A 17,650-nucleotide genomic window follows, 5' to 3' on the forward strand; every position below is an offset into this window, starting at 1 on the left:
GGTTCTTAGAGGGATTATAATGGCGGTGTGTGTTTTGTACACCACGTTCCTTGAAACTTTGCACATGCTCTCACGGTGAATCTGTGACAGTAGTAACTGTGCATGTCATGACCTTTACTGCTCTGGCTGGCATACATACCCTCACGAGGCCCTCTGATTCAACGTAGATGCAGCTAGCGCCCTTTGAGGTTTACATCTCCCGGGAGGCTACTGAATATATCCCATAAATAAAATGAAGGCACTTTTCTGCTTTGTGGCTAATGGGTGCTGGTATAAATTCCAGTAACTGTAAAGCAGGAGTATAACGGAAACACCTAGAGCCGCTGCTTAGAGGGCGCGAGCCACCACAGACCACACACACACGGTGCTGCAGCGTGTGCAGCGCCTGTGACCTGCTCCGGGCGCTCTGGCGGCGTGGAAGGGCTCATGCAAACCCCAACTATCCTGGCAGTAATTGCACATTTGTTCCCTCGGGTTGCCGGACAGTAGGTAGCCGGAAGGAAGCTCGGCGGAGCGGCATCCCCCCTGTACCCCACAGCATCTCTGCCTCCTGCGACGCGCTCGGGATACCGTCAGGCTCTGCTCCTGCAGATCCATCTCAGGCAGGGCGCGGAGGAGGCTCTGCGGATGGGCATGGCACGGCCTGCGGGCTCATCTGTCCGCCCGAAGGAAGCGCACACGGTGGCGCTCTGAAAGGAGCACCGCTGCAGCCCACCGCGGGGAAGTCTCAGCGCTGCGCACAATGGCTCTGGGCGCTCCTTTGTGATGTTTGGCATGCTGGAGGCAGCGAGGAATGAGCAGCGGTTGGAGAATAAACAGAGACATCCGTCCTCTTTCAAATGCTTCAGGGAGCATCGACTGCGTCTTGTAGCTGATCTGAGCCCGGGGGATTCTCAATCCAAGTGACACCTCTGTACTCTCTGGGCTGGACTGGGAAATCCGTCTTTTCTTCAACCGGGCTCTGCTCTCTTTGGGGCTGTGGAGTTTGTTGGCGGTCGGGAAAGCCCTTGTCTCTCCTGCAGCCGAGGTCCTGTCTTTGGGGCTGTGGAGTTTCTTCTAGCCGGGAGCACCTGTCTCGCCTGCTGGCGACAGTCCCTCTGGGGCTGTGGAGTTTTTGGTGTCCGTGGAGCACCTGTCTCTCCGCTGGCCGGTGACACTCCCTCTGGGTCTGTGGAGTTTTGGTGGCCGGGGAACCCCTTGCCTCTACAGTGGGGCTGCGCATATTCGGGTGTGGTATAGTTAGTTTACTGTTTGTCGGGGACCCCTTCTTGCTCATTCACGCGGTCGGCGCATCCTGTCAGTGGCCGGAGAAGCCCTCATCTTCCTCCTTCCTGCTTCTGGGCGCCGCTCTTTGCACCTGCCTCGCGCCGTGCCCGGTTTTGCAATGGGCTGTTGCAGTGGGCGCTGCACGCTGATCTTCCTGTGCACTCTACAGCTGGTGAGTACCCTTGCTTTCAGTGCTTTCACCGGGCTCCTCCAGCCGCCTGAGAAGGGCAGCCTGGGACTTGGCACCCATGCGCCCAGAGCCCCATGGGTCCTATCACACGTGGGCATTCTTAAGCAGAGAGTGTCTGCATTCGTTGTATATATGAAAACAATAGTGGATGGTGACCCTGCACCTGAGTTTGACTTGGGCTTCTGCTGCAGCCCCTGCGTAGGCTGTGGTCATGGTTTTTATAGTGCAATTGACATATTAACATCCTTCCATACACTACCCACTTGTATGTTATTTTAATTCTTTTTTGTAACGTGCCTAGATGCGAGCTTCAGGCGAGAGGCAAAGAAAAGGAAAAAAAAAAAAACAAGAAATAATAAAAAGCCGGGGGCTTGAAAGAGCACAAGCAGGATACACAGTTTGACTTTATTGTGTCCCAAGCAAGCCCCAAGTGTCCACTTACTGAGCAAATTGAGCCCCAAAGTTCAGAGAAATGTCCTGAAATGGAACCCACAGTTGAGTGGGGTTGTTTGAGAAAGTGGGTGGCTTTGCATGGAATGCATTCTTTATACAAGGCATTCGCTGGATATTCGGCATTTGTGGAATAATATTTGTTTAGGACATTTAGGCCACATATATGTGGCAGGGTGGCCGTGGGTGCTAGAAATGTAGAATGTGTGGGACGAATGTCCCTGTTAGTGTATATCAGTTTGTGGAGCAACAAAGCGGTTCTACTAAAGCCACTGTACACAGCAGGTACTATGGTACATGAGGGTGCAATTGGAGTGCGTGGCTGGCATGAAGAGAGAATTATTGGCCTGACTGGTGAATAGAGGGGCAGCAAGATACAAAAGAAAGAGCCTTGAGGGGAAAACACAGAATCTTCGAATTCGCAGGACTCTCCTGTAGCAACCAGGGCAAGACCTTTTGTCCACCTACTTCCTAATTATGTTTCTCTTCCTCGTTTTACACTAACCTGAGGTGTTAAATCAGATTCCTATGAAGATCTCTGTATAATATGTTAAAGGCCTTTGATGTTGAAATCACTGTAGGTAAAAAAAGGTCTTTCATGTGTAGGTACAATGACCAGCTTGTGTGTACCAGGCACGTTAAATAAAAGCCCTGTACTGCTTCCAAGCATTTCTGGGAGAGAAGGAAGTGGAAATAGTGTAGGAGGGATGGAATTGTAGAGCAGCAAGTTTAACCTTGATCATTTATTAGTTTCAAGTTTTCATTGGGTGGACCTCGAGGATTCCTGTGTGGTGCTTCTGTTTAGATGACTGCTTGGTGCATGGATGCAGGCAGAAGCCTTCGGTGGAGACCTTGCCTGAACTTTATAGAGCCTCGTTCATATGGTGCCCCCTGAACCATGGACACGTAGAGCTTTATGTACCAGCAGAGGTCGTAGGAGTTCATCCATGCCTTAGTGTTGAGCCAGGACGGTGCTATCAAGGTAGGTCAGGTCACAAATGAGATGGGCAATGGGCAATGTGGCCTTGCGGATTATATATTTTCTAACTGGATGCTACTTGTTCCATGATGGGTATAGTAGTGATGGTGTACGTTGCACTTGGGTGTTTTTGTAGGATGTGCGGAGGAATTGTCTCTCCAGGTTTCTCTTTAGTAATTTGTGGAGCACACACACCATTTCTACAAAAATAATCTTCACATTTGAATTACCATGGTCCATAAGGTCATAAATGGATTGGCTGGTTTACCCGAAGAAGGACCTGTGAGTAGCGGGAGGAGGCGGAGACACTGATGAGAAGGTGCCTTGAGCTGGCACACAAACTCTTCCTTTAAACATGACCTACCAGTGCCAACCAGTGCAAGACTGTCAGGAGAGGTGACCTGGCCTTAGTGGCTGAGTCTTCATGTAAATGTGTCAGACTGGCTCTGGGCTCACACTATATTTGATTAGATTGTTACGTTGGAGCTGGTCTCTAATGGTATTATTTTTGTTACTGTCTAATGTTGTCATTTGGTTTCAGGCGGTATTTTCTTGTCAAGCACTGGAACTATATGTCAAAATAACCACGTGCTGCAAATAATTACAGGAGAATGCGCTACATAACTGGTTTATTGTAACTTACCCTAAGGGACACTACTCTAACAACACCTGCTGAGGCGTGCAATTGAATTGACTGCCCATCTTTCAGGCAGATGTAATCTCGGCGTTTAACGCTTTGTCTTGGTTGCAGTGTGTATCACATAGAGGTCTGTGCTGCTCTTTGCTCCAGTGGGTTGTCCAGGGCTAATGTTTCCTGAAAGCATCCCCCCCCCACCCCACCCAGAGCTGTCTGGGCCGTGAAAGAGTGAAGTGCAACATTTTCGAGTGGGCGCGCTTTTCTAAGTGTGTTTCCACGCGCTTAGCAGCATTCGTGACTCTGCTTGTTTCAGCGGAGCTCAGTGGTGTCCAGCTATCGGACGGTCACTTCTAGGGTCACGCTTGGTCCGAGCACGGCTATCTGCAGGTCAGAGCCGCTGCTCCCGGCTTGCAGGTTGGGCAGCGGCGATCGATGTAAATATTCTCTTTGTTCCACACAGAAACTGCTGATCCACTCTAGTGCCCCTCGGTGGTGCCAGCGGGGTGATGCCAGCCCATGCACACCGTGGTAAATGCGGCTGCCGCCCCAGCAGGCGAGCTCACAGTCAGGACAAGTGACGGCAGGTCATGCCCTCCTTGAGCGATGGTGGCATGTGGGAGCAGCCTTCGCCCCTCCATGGGGAGGAGGCAACCCAGGACAAGGTGGCACATCAGCAGAATGCCCTTGGCCCATCGGAATGAAGCCCAGGGGCACACACCTGCCTCTTGTCCACTCTTAGAGCGAGTTTCTTTGAAGAAAAGTACATGGGTCTCACTTCTCCTATTATTTACTTTGAGACCTGTTTTTCTGGAGCATGTCCACACTTGTCAAGACCCTCAGGTGTTCACAGTAAGACAATAATAACAACATTGAGAATAAAACAATTCTACGTACAAAAAAAATGATACTGATGCTATTACTACTAGGGCCAATATTAATGCAAATGTTTAGTATATTTTTGATGCTATTTTATTCTTTCCTTGGTATTTTCCATTAAGCAGAACACCGGCACTATTTATAATCAAACACCTTTCAGAGAATGCTTTGAGTCCGGCCCCTCCTGGTTGGACATTCTGTAGCTGTGAATCAAAACCAAACACCTTAACTGCTTCCAAGGTGGAAAGGGAGACTCTGAGGCATAAATCGTTGAGCATGCACGGTGCTATAAATTCAACAGCTAAAGTGATGCTTGTTACAGTTACTTTATGTTATGTTTTCGTGTGGATTGCCCGTGGACTCTACAAGCTGACTTACAACCGGGCCATAAAGGGCCTGTGAAGGAGTCAGTGTAGGTTATCGCTGCTAGGGGCTGAACGAGGAGCACAGCCAATGAGGGCACCAATGTAGTATTTTTGTGCAGTCAATGGCACTCTCCTCCAAGGGTCTGGGATGCATGAAGGATTATGGCTAGCCCAATGGCAAATTTGCAAAAGAGTCAGCACTGGTGTCCAGAGCTCCACTCAGAAGCCCGTGGCCAGCGCTATCTAAGATCTGTGTGCCGCACACCTAGGCTCCATTCTACCTCATGCCTCTTTCATCCACCACCAGACACTTCATGCCCCTTTGTCTCATTCTAGCAGGTTTGTTCATCCCGCCTTTCTCCCAGTCACAGCTTTTGTCTTTCTTTTCCTACTTCTTTCCTGTAAATGTATTTTTCTCTCTCTTGCTCTGGGTCAAAGTCTGATGAGGAAAAATAAGTGTCGGCTACCGAAAGTGAGAGCTGGTGGGCTCCATCTGCAACTACCAGCTGAAATTCAGCACTCGGATGGCCAGCTTGGAGAAGGTTTTTGCGTCAGTGCTTAAGGGTGCGTTATGAGCATTCATGAAGCTGGTGAATGATGAGTGGCTGAGGTATAAGAGGGCTAAACCACTATTCCTAAAGGAACCTGGAAAGTGGGCCAAGAGTTGAGCAGATAGTGATTCGACTCCAGCTGCCTTCTTCATAGAGCAGACATTTTTTGGTGACTGGTTCTATTTACTCCACTTATCCCCTCATTTCGTTTTCGGAGCTATTCTCTCAAATTACTCTGATTCTGAGTAGTCTGAAGAGCCCTATCCCGAGAAGCCCAAGGAACTGTTGTCACCAAGGGTTGCAATGTCGACAGCCACTAACAGGACTGAATGCTTTCAAAACAAAAGAAGTCCCTATCAGTCATACATTCGAATTTGAGCATCGACTTTTATTCAGCTTGCAGTTCATTTTGTAATGCACCATCCCACTTTCAGCTTGTGTACCTGTATCTCCACACACTTTGTTGTCAAGGTTACTTAAAAATGGACCACTTTTGTACAAAAGCATTTACGTATGTACTTTATTACAAACATTAATTGTGCAAACTCATGTTTTTTTTTCCTGGTCCCTAAATTGTTGGGTTTAACCGCACGAGTAACCTAGTAGGCATTCATTTTGGAGTATTGAGACTACCCAGTAAATAACTATGCATGGGTCAGGTACCATATATTACATAACGATCTATTGTGCTGTTTGAACGAATCCCTGAGAACCACCCGCTTTGAAACTTGAGTGTTGGGTGATAGCAGATATCTGGGAGAAATTGTGCCAGATTGAGGGGAGTAGGGTTGACAATAGTCTGTCACCTCTCTTTAGAAGTCATTATCAAGGTGGACAAGGAATCAATAGTTTGCAGATTACGGGGTCTGGGAGGTCTGTAGTGCTTGATTCCCTCCTAGAGATATGCGAGGGATCATGCCGGCTAGGCACTTTTTAGATCCAGCAAAGAGCTTTTGTACCTGAATCGGGCAGTGAGTTGAAGCCAACTGTGTTTTTGTTGGACAGGTCAGTGGTCACATGAGCTCCATTTTCATTGTACGTCTGATGAGTCGTGTGACAGCATGTTGGATTGCTGTAGGCACCTAGAGAGAGGGTAAATGCAGAGTAATATTTGGAGATGACTAAAACACAGGCTGTGCTCAGTTCAAGAGGTCAGTAGGGAAAACCCAGTTCGTTGATTTGGAAGGCTTCAGCCTTGGAGAGGGATCCGAGGAAGGTGCTCATGAGGAGATCAGCTTCAGTATAAACTGCGAGGTTTTTAACAGAGATCATTTGGAAGACAAATGCACTGAAGAAGGTGGATGTGAGTGGGGACGATAAAGGGGGTGGATGATGTGGTGGGGGCCTCAGAGGAGGACCTCAGGCATGGCTCTGTTTATTTTGTGTTTTTTCCCATCCACTTTTCGAAGGCAGGTGGCTGTTTGGTTGAAGTGTTACTGGGGAGCCATTAACTGGGTGTCATAAGCATTTAACTGAAAAGACAGACCCTGACCCATGAGAAAGTGTGTGAGGCGGTCCCAAGGCTACCAAACTGGATAGGGGTTTGTGGAACACCCCTAGTGACTTGCATGGAATTGCTTTCCGAAAGGAAAGTGCCAGTTTCTAACTATCTTTTGCATTTATAAAGGAACAAACATGGGCAATATAGATTGGAGCTGAAGGATTCCCTTGATTCTAATGAAACTTTTGGGGTTGCGGTCGAGGACGAGGATTACAAGTCTACTGTGGCCAAACTGCGAGAGGGTGTTTTTGGAGCAGTACAGAGGATTTAGATGCTAAGTCAGTTTAGCTTTTTGTGAGTTAATGGATCGTTACAAGGAATCAGTACATTTAACATTGGACCTAAGTTTCCTATAAACCAGCAACCACTAAATTGCATACGGTTTTGCAACAATCTACTTCTATTACAGTGTAAGACAGTTAATTCAGCCCTCACAGTTCATGTTTTAAAGCAGCTTTAAAAAATGTTCCCAATACAGTGGACACTGATGGTGAATCAACAGCGAATATTTAATGCAACTACTAGATCCCTGCTGTCACTTCTAATTAAAATTAATATTGTCTGGAGATGTAATTTCGTTAAAAGAACAAAAAGAGTGCACATCAACAATAAGTGAAGAATATTCTCAGGAGCCACCATACCACAGCAATACATGGCCAGCAACACATGCCCAGAAAATTACGAGTCAAGCCCCACCGATATTGGTATCATTCAAAAGGCAAGCCCAATCTTGTCCTTAATATCCATCTACTGACAGTTGCATCTGAGATACTAGCAACATTGTTTACATTGTAATAGAAACCTTACAATTGACTACCATGACCATGGCCAGTGACCTTTTGTAATCTTCATATGAATGGATCATAGTCACTGCCATATAGTTACGCCTATTACTTTCCATAGACTGCAATATAATTGTTTATGTATTTGGCAGGTCAACGTTTCAATTTATCCCACATAGGCGTTCACATGTTGGGCATACCGATCTTCACTGATAGCAAAGTAGACCTTTCAAACCGGTCCCAAAATCAATTGGTGTGGTTGAATATATAGTTTCAAATAAAATCTGCCAGACATATCCTGAGCTTTCATGTTTATGGAATGTATTCCTATATCCAGCCAGAATGCTCTAAAGGAGCTATAGGACCTACTCTGTAGCTTGTTATATTTAAATGGGTACGGCAGAGGAGTGAGATCACGTCAATAAAGGACAGTGAGAGTTACTGTGCTACAAATTACCATACAACAGCAAACTACTTTCTCTCTAGATCCCGTGATACTAAAACTGTTTCCATGCATCATATCAGAACAGCCGCTGCTAACCATAACAACAAAATATTTGCAGTGAGGAACCAACTCTAATATTCCATCAATTAGCATCACTGAGAATTTTGAGGCATTCCATCCAAAAACCATCACTCCAGTTTTGTTTGTGTTTATGTCAGTTTTCTTTCTTTCTCATAACAGACAAACTGTTTGTGTACGCCAACTGCTAACCAGTCCATTAAGACCAGATCATTGGCAAACAATACATTAACATGAATGTGCTTAACCTTAGTTGGAAAACTTCTAATGTTTTTCAATATCTCAGGAGATCGAAAACAACAGGGATGCTAAAACATGACCCCTTTTCTAACCATCAAAAACTTGATCTTGGTTGACATGCAAGACTTGGGGAGCCATTTGTTCTTACGCCAAGCTAGGAAAAATCGAGCCTCTTTGGATAGCCCAGCTGACCATCCTCTGTCAAAGTGTAGCACAGTCCACTGTGTCAAATGCCACCAGAAAGTCCAGGAAGCAGGTACAAAAGAGCCCTGCAACATGGACTTCTGTCCTAAACCTCAAGGAGCAAAAGCATTGACGTTCTTGATCTAACTTCCACATGTTCTCAGCGTACCATGTTCTTAGAATTCACTCATTGCTGTAGCCTTCAAAATAAAATACAAGAACATATTTAGAGCTCAATCCGAAAGGGTTATTGCTCTGTAGGACATTTGAGCTCTTCAAGCTATATAGAGAAAATAAGGGGGCATTAAAGCTGGATATTTTTTTTTTTTCCTAGGGATTTTAAGCAGTCCAGTGTTGGCTTTCTTTTCTACAAGTGTGTGGGTTCAAGCAAAGGTGTTTCTGTGGGGTGGTAAAAATGGATTGTTTGGATGTTTCTGGCACATTATTAGCAGTGAATGAGCTGTTTATGATGTTTTTAAGCAGAATTTTATTGATGATTGTATCAACAAACCATAATATTAGTGATGGATAAATTGAGGATATCCATCCGGTTTTGGTTTACATGGCATTTTTGGGAATATGGGAGGGTCTGAAGGATTTGAGGTGGGTTTCAGTCAGCTTGTTGAGTGAGGATGTAATTTTAGTTTTGACTTTTGTTTTTGCCTTAACACATTTTGGACTAGGTAATGTGGTCTTTTTTAGAGTAGAGTGGTTCTGGCTGGTCTGTTTATTTTAACTTGTGTACTTTGTGCACCTTGGAAGACCTATTTGTGCCTGGTGATCTCTTGGTGCAACAACTTGGATTTCATTGCCCTGTTCTAATGTTCCTGGTTAAGATGATAATAATAATAATAATAATAATAATAATAATAATAATAATAATAATAATAATAACACTATTATCATTTGTTATTATTACTAGTAGTATTATTAACAGTGGTAGCAATATTTCTTCTTTTTATTGTTATTGCTAACATTATTTAATATATAGGCCCTCATTACGAGTGTGGTGGCTGACTGTCTTAAGACCGCCAAATACACGGTGGCGGTCGGACCGCCGTGGTCCTGGGGGTTGGACCGCGACATTACTACCGTGGTGGAGTTGCCACCGTCCAACCACCGATACCGCCAGGTTGTCGCCAGTTGACAGCCTAGCGGTCTCGGTGGTTATAATCTGCCAGGGTGGCGCTGCTTGCAGCGCCGCCCTGGGGATTACGGCTCCCCAATCTGCCTGCATTTCCATGACGTTTGGACCTCCATGGAAAGGCTGGCAGAATGGGGGCCTCTGGGGCCCTCTGGGGTCCCTGCACTGCCTATGCACTTGGCATGGGCAGTGCAGGGGCCCCCATTAACAGCCCCATCATGCTTTCCATTGCCGGAATTGCGTGCAGTGGAAAGCGCGGTGAGTGCTGCTGCACCAGCGTTAACTCAACATTGCCGCCGGCTCGCTAACGAGCTGGCGTCAATGTTTAGGCCCTGTTTCCACTGGGATGGAGGGCGGAAGCGCTGTTTCCACCCTCCAGCCCGGCGGGAAACTTGTAATAGGGCCGGTGGTGTTCTGGCTGTACTGGCGGTCAGATGGCAGCACGAATTTGGCGGGCATCGGAGGCCACTCGCCAAACTTGTAATGAAGGCCATAGTCTTGTTTAGTGCATTTTTATGCTTGTCACCAAATAAACGCAATATCCGAAAGTCAAAGGTCATCTGTATTTCAGTGATGTACATGAACATGGGATTTCCCCACTCGCATGAAGTGTTATATGAATTGTTTTTATTATTACATCATTTGCAGTGCAATCATGAGACATGGTATATAATCGAACCTCAGCGTGATTGAGAAAATTATTCCTGTTAAAGTATTTTGCCTTATCTTATGTATTCAACTTATTCAGCCATTCATACGATATTGCATCCTTCACCTGTTCAGAGTCATATAGCACAAGCGCCTTTAAAAAGTTTAGCACATACTTGCCCCATTCCTAGAGTGTGTCTTTAATGGAAGGAATAGTGCAAACATGTATTATGCCTGTCCTCTTGTTTGTGCATCTACTAGCTTTTGAGTTCTTAAACATTCTAATCTATTGGACTGTAGGTAAGAATGATCACAAAAACATTGTTTTTAGGCATCCCTATTTTAAAGACCTTGAATATTAAGTTAAGTATTTTTTCCATGCATTCTTAATTGCCATTTCCTCAAAGTTTGATGTGTTATTTAATATCCTGCATTTTATATTTTATGATCTTTCTCTTTGTTCTCATCTCGGTAGTAGTTAGTTATCTTATTCTCAATCATTTTTTCAAGAGTTTTCTGTTTGATATGTGTTTGCTTTGCTTGAAATATGATAAGAGCAGTACATTTATTGGACATCTTGGTGCGACTGCAGTTGGATAATTTTGCCCAAGTACGATGAGGGGAAGATGGCCAACTGACTGAGCCCATTAGGGTTAACAGTGGAGTCAGGGAGGGGTGTGTTCTCACCCCTACCCTGTTTTCATTATATATTAATGGGGTAGTGGATTATTTGAAAAGGGATGGACGTGATGCACCAAAAGTTGGGGGGAGGAAGGTGCCAGCACTCCTCTTCATGGATGACACCTTATTGATCTCTAAGTCACCCCAGAGGCTTCAACAGTTGCTAAACAATTGTAATTATTTTTGTGATGAATGGGGGCTGTAGCTTAACAGCTCCAAAACAAAATTTATGATTTTTGACCCTCGAGAAGATAAACACTGTAAGAGATTCATGTCAGTGGGCAAAAAAAACCTTGATTTGGTGCCACATTTTGATGGTGTAGGTGTAAGATTGACCTACAATCTGAATTGGGCCCTCCAACTTGAAAAGACACATATGTCGTTAATCCGTCAGACAGCAAACATAGCTAAGATTACAGTCGGACATTGTCCAGAAGGGTGGCACCAGCAATGGAGATTTATACCATCAAGGCCCTGGGAGCTGTATTGTATTAGTCCGAACTGTGGGGATGAATGAATACTACTAGCCTGTCAACAACTTAATACAGGTTTAATAGATCTCTCTTGAATCTTCCTGTGAGTACTCCTCTGACCCAAAGGAGGATATCCTAAACAATTTACCATAGACTCCTAACTTTCTGGCATCGCTTGTGGTCTTCACAAGCTCTTGAACCTTATTGAGTGGGTCTAAGAAATCTTATGGTATCTGCATGTATTGCAAAATGTTCTTGGTTGAGATCCATTCTATGGAAATTGTGGGTGGTGAACTATTGGACCACACCAGAGGAGATGTGCTTGATCCCTAGAGTTAGGATAAAAGAAATGTACTGAGAATTCATAGCCTGGAGACTGTGACTAGGTGCAAGGGAACACACTCATTTGAATTTATAGACATCAAACCCAACCAACGGTATGAACCATCAATGATGAAATCGCTCCTTCTCTTGCACAAAAACTGTATCTCAAATTTGGATATAGAACTCTTCTAAATAAAATGTTCTGTAGTATTTGGCAAGTGAATGAAATAGCTGACGATCTTGGCCCGACATGCCTTGGGGGGCCTCAAACACTGATTCACATTTTAATTTTTTGCCAATGCTATTATAACCTATGTGCAAAGTGGATAGCCACCCAGGCAGGAATTTGTGCACGAGGCGCCACTTGGAAGCCCATAGAATAGTTAGCACTGACACAAGTAAATTAGTGTTTTATTGTATGGCTAAATTCTTGATAGCTTTTTGGATTAGACACTCTAGGGGTACATAAAGAAAGTGACCAACCAATGATAATGTTTAAAATACATATGTCCCTGCAGTATATGTTCCCTGGTGGTTGAAATGAAATGGGACAATGACCTGGGAATTGTGAAATCACCAGTTTTCCTCACCAGCTCCTCAATTATTTTACACTGTTATTACAAACATTGTTTTCCATGGATTGTATACATTTCTTTTGAAAGGCATCTGTCCTCTTTAACCAATGAGTTGGATGGATGTAATACTCTGACCTGAGGCTAAGCTTCCTTATTACACCTCTTTTTTGGTTTATTGTAAACTTATGACACACTGCATGGTTACTTTACACTGAGAACATTTTACTGTTTGGTTTTATTGCTTTGTAGTGGTTCAAACGTATTGGAACAATGCCCTGGTGATTGCGAAACTATTTGTTTTCCTCCCTAGTTTATTGATTGAAAGATGTTGGAATCTACAGAGCTAATCAAACGTATGCTCCTATTGTCTTTAATGGACTTTATATGTAGTTTGATTGAAAGGCATGTGCTATTGATCATTACAATCTGTAACTCTACAGGTCACTTTATATTGAGATTATTTAATCTATGTGATTTTGTTCGATACAAGTTGTAATTGCAAAGGTCACTTTTTATTGAGACAACCTATTGTATGCTGCTACTGTTTGCCATGGAGTTGGATCAACTTAAGATATAGCTACTGCACTTTAATCCTCTTGTGTGGTTGCCCATGAGCCTTTTTTGTTGGTGCACATTTGTATTTGCTATTCATCTTATTATGTTTGTATGTATAATTTTGTGTAATATTGACTAGTGATGAACTTTTATGATCTTGGTGATCGAAATAAAGTTTATGATGATGATGAAATATGATAAGAGCAGTTGTCTTACCATAGTATGATCTGCCATGTTTATTTTAGTAGGTATTAGGTATGTTCTAATATCCCTAATTGATTGATTGCACAAAATATGCATAATTCCATAAAAATTGGTAATGTTCTTGATTGACCACTCCAATTCTCAAGGAATTACAGAGATATCCAGTATTGTAAGTGGGATGAAATAGGTGGCGGGGCTCTACAACGGGTGTGGTTTGAGAGTATTCATGTGAAATATTATCAAATGCTGGTCAAACTCATACATGAGTGTTGGAAATGGCCCTTCTGCAGGGTTATCCCCAGACTTTTTGCCTTCCTCCTTCTCTTTTTCTGACCTAATTTTTGCTGGTTTCTAGACTCTGCGCACTTTACCACTGCTAACCAGTGCTAAAGTGCATATGCTCTCTCCCTTTAAACATGGGAACATTGGATCATACCCAATTGGACTATTTAATTTACCTATAAGTCCCTAGTAATGTGCACTGTATGTGCCTAGGGCCTGTAGATTAAATACTACTAGTGGGCCTTAAGCACTGGTTGTGCCACCCACTTAAGTAGCCACTTCCCCTTGTCTCAGGCCTGCCATTGCAAGGCCTGTGTGTGCAGTTTCACTGCCACTTCGACTTGGCATTTAAAAGTACTTGCCAAGCCTAAAACTCCCCTTTTTCTACACATAAGTCACCCCTAATGTGTGCCCTAGGTAACCCCTAGAGCAGGGTACCGTGTGGGTAAAAGGCAGGACATGTACCTATGTAGTTTATATGTCCTGGTAGTGTAAAACTCCTAAATTCGTTTTTACACTACTGTGAGGCCTGCTCCCTTCATAGGCTAACATTGGGGCTGCCCTCATACATTGTTGAGGTGGCAGCTGCTGATCTGAAAGGAGCAGGAAGGTCATATTTAGTATGGCCAGAATGGTAATACAAAATCCAGCTGACTGGTGAAGTCGGATTTAATATTACTAGTCTAGAAATGCCACTTTTAGAAAGTGAGCATTTCTTTGCACTTAAATCTTTCTGTCCCTTACAATCCACGTCTGGCTAGGTTTAGTTGACAGCTCCTTGTGCATTTACTCAAACACACCCCAAACACAGGGTACTCAGCCTCACTTGCATACATCTTCATTTTGAATGGGTCTTCCTGGGCTGGGAGGGTGGAGGGCCTGCCCTCCCACAAAGGACTGCCACACCCCCTACTGGGACCCTGGCAGACAGGATTGAACTGAAAGGGGACCTGGTGCACTTCTTAGCCACTCTTTGAAGTCTCCCCCACTTCAAAGGCACATTTGGGTATAAAACAGGGCCTCTGCTCTACCACCTCAGACACTTGCTGGAGAAGAAACCTGAACCAGAAACTACATCCTGCCAAGAAGAACTGCCTGGCTGCTCAAAGGACTCACTTGTCTGCTTTCTACAAAGGACTGCTGCCCTGCTATTGTCCTGCTGCCTTGCTGAACTCTTGTCTGGCTGTAAAAGTGCTCTCCAAGGGCTTGGATAGAGCTTGCCTCCTGTTCCCTGAAGTCTCAGGACCAAAAAGACTTCTCTTTTTCATTTGGACTCTTCGTGTGCTGAAAATTTCGACGCACAGCTTGCTCCGCGGCGAGAAAATCGCCACACACCGACGCTGATCGACGAAACGCCTTCGGGGTGACCGGAACTTCGACGCACGGCCTCGCAAAGACAACGCCGCCCGACTTCCAGAGGGGAAATCGACGCGACGCCTGCCCTGAGAACGAAAATTCCACGCACAGCCTCCCGGAACAACGCGCAGCCGGAAAACAAGCTGAAGAATCCACGCACAGACCCCGGGACATCTGGTAATCCCGCGAACCACAGAAAGAGACTGTCCGTGCGCCGGAAAACGACGCACGACTTCCTCGCTTGAAAAATAACGACACAAGTCCGTGTGTGCAGGGGAGAAATCGACGCACACACCAGTTTTCCACGTATCTCTTCTTCTGCGGCCCTTTGCGGAGATTTTCCACTGTAAACCAGGTTCTTTGTGCTGAAAGAGACTTTGTTTGCTTTTTAAAGACTTAAGACACTTAATATCACTTTTCAGTGATATCTCTACAATTTCACAATGCATCTTCATTCGTTTTGACCTACAATTATCTAGATAAATATTCTATATTTTTCCAAACACTGTGTGGTGTATTTTTGTGGTGCTATATGGTGTTATTGTATTATTTATTGCACACATACTTTACACATTGCCTTCTAAGTTAAGCCTGACTGCTCGTGCAAAGCTACCAGAGGGTGGGCACAGGAGAATTTGGATTGTGTGTGACTTACCCTGACTAGAGTGAGGGTTCTTGCTTGGACAGAGGGTAACCTGACTGCCAACCAAAAAACCTATTTCTAACATTGGTGATCAGCGGTGAGGATAGGACTTGTATTTGTGCAGTGACATACAGTAGCTAAGTATTTCACTACCTACCCACAGTTGAAGGTCAACTTGATTTTTATCTCTTTTGCAAATTCGTTTTTTCCTGACAATTTTCTAAATCTAAATCCTCACTCAACATGTCTCTGGCTGGGTCGCAAGCAGGAGATTTGGACCTAGCCCTGTTGGAGACATATACTGTCAAACAGCTAAGAGGGTTCTGCAAGGTGATGAGAGTACCCACCCAAGGGGCCTCCAGAAAGGAGGACTTTCAAGTGGCGCTGAGGGTCTTGGCAGAAGCCCATTTAGAGGAGGATGATGAGGAAGAGGAGCCAGAAAATGGCCCCTCAGAGGATTTATTGCCATCAGTGGGTAATGTTACCACTGCAATTGTGCCCCCTTCCAGACCAGGGAGCAGTGTCTCTGGGCAAAGCCTGACCGCAGAGGAAAGGAGAGAGGAAAGGGAGTTCCAATTGCAAATGGCAAAACTGAAAATTGAGGCCCAACAGAAGGAAAGGAGGGCAGAGAGAAAAGCCAAACAAGCTGAGGCTGAAAGAGCAGCCAAACAGGTGGCAGCTGAGAGAGCTTTGGCTGAAAAGAAACTATTGTTGGCTCATGAACTGAGTCTCAAGGAGCGGGAGATCAAGGCGAGACAGTCTGAATCCAGCAGTAATGGTGGCAGCGTACTGACAGGACCTGCTGGAGAAAAGAAGGTTTGTACACCCAAAAATGTGGTGCCCAGTTTTGTGGTGGGAGATGACATAGATAAATGGTTAGCTGCTTATGAAGTTGCACTAAGGGCTCATGAGGTTCCTGAAGGGCATGGGGTACAGCTATGTGGGGTTATGTGCCACCTTTGGGGAGGGACACACTTCTCACATTGGACATAAAGGATCACAACACATACCCACTTCAGAAAGCCATTTTACTTGCCAAGTTTGGGCTGACCCCTAAGGGATACCGTCAGAGGTTCAGGGACAGCATCAAACAATCCACACAAACATGGGTAGATTTCTTTGAGTTTTCCAGTAAGGCACTGAATGGATGGGTGCGGGGCAGCAAAGTAGATGATTACAAAGGGTTATATGACTTGATTTTGAGAGACCATATACTCAGTATTTCTTTTACAGAGTTGCGCCAGCACTTTGTAGATAGTAAGTTGACTGATCCCAGGAAGCTTGCTGCGGAGGCGGACCTCTGGACTAGTACCAGGGTGTCCAAAAAGGTATCTGGGAGTGACCCCGAAAAGGGTGGTTCCGGTTCCCCCCGACAGAGTGAGGGGGAGGTTGGAGATGACCCAGACAAGTCCCAGAGTGCGGGGGGAGGAAAGGGTTCCCATGCCCCATCTGAAAAACAGGGTGGTGGTTCTGGTGGGCAGTGGCCCAGAGCATCCCATTCCCAACCCCGCCGCTTTGAGTGTTCCCAGATAGGACACAGGAAGGGGGACTCTGTCTGTCCAAAGAACTCACCCAGTATTGGGACCTCCACAGGGGTGGCCCATGTGGCCTTAGGGGAAAGTAGTCCCCAGGGGCAGGTCGTAGACCATGCCTTCATCTCCTTTAGTTGGGAGGTGGACTCAGAGGGTAAACTGGTGATCCCTGAGGGTGGGAGTCGTCACTTCCACCAGGTGGGAGTGAAAGGGGGTCCCAGTCACCGCTGAGAGACACAGGGGCTAGTCTTACCATGATTGTGGAGAGACTAGTGTCACCAGAGCAGTACACCGGACAGGTGTGTAGAGTGACTCCAGCCATTGGGGAAGATTTCTTCCGCCCCATGGCCCAGGTGTCCCTAGAATGGGGTGGGGAGGTGACCCAGCGCCGGGTCATAGTTAGTCCCCAGCTGCCCACTGACTGCATTCTGGGGAATGAGGTTCCCCTAGTGTCAAGAGAGCTGAGAGGGTTGACCCCTAAGGGTGCCCAGACAGTTCCGATGTCTGGCAGTACCTCTCCCCAGAGGAGGGTATGTGAGCCCAGATATGGAGGCACGGTGAGGAAGGACTCACCCTTGTCCTCTGTTCAGCCCCAGGATACAGACCCTGGGCTGAGTGACCGGTATCAGGGATCCACCCCTGAACTGGTGAGAATGGAGAAGGGGTGCAAGACCCCTGGGGCTACTGCCC

General features: G+C 45.5%; 1 protein-coding gene across 2 annotated transcripts in view; it reads left to right on the top strand.

Annotated features, from left to right (window-relative positions):
* The first annotated feature begins 301 nt into the window (after positions 1–301).
* Positions 302–17,650, top strand: part of NKAIN3 (sodium/potassium transporting ATPase interacting 3) — a 2,356,170-nt gene continuing 2,338,821 nt past the window's right edge. The window contains exon 1 of one of the 2 annotated variants that reach the window (XM_069220246.1): positions 302–1,438. In XM_069220246.1, coding sequence (XP_069076347.1) covers positions 1,385–1,438 — 54 coding nt within the window. In that variant the 5' untranslated portion in view covers positions 302–1,384. The remainder of the gene's footprint in view (positions 1,439–17,650) is intronic. The other variant, XM_069220245.1, reaches the window with a different exon arrangement.

The sequence above is a fragment of the Pleurodeles waltl genome, chromosome 2_2 (genome assembly GCF_031143425.1).
Source record: "Pleurodeles waltl isolate 20211129_DDA chromosome 2_2, aPleWal1.hap1.20221129, whole genome shotgun sequence".
In the NCBI taxonomy this organism is placed as follows: domain Eukaryota; kingdom Metazoa; phylum Chordata; class Amphibia; order Caudata; family Salamandridae; genus Pleurodeles; species Pleurodeles waltl.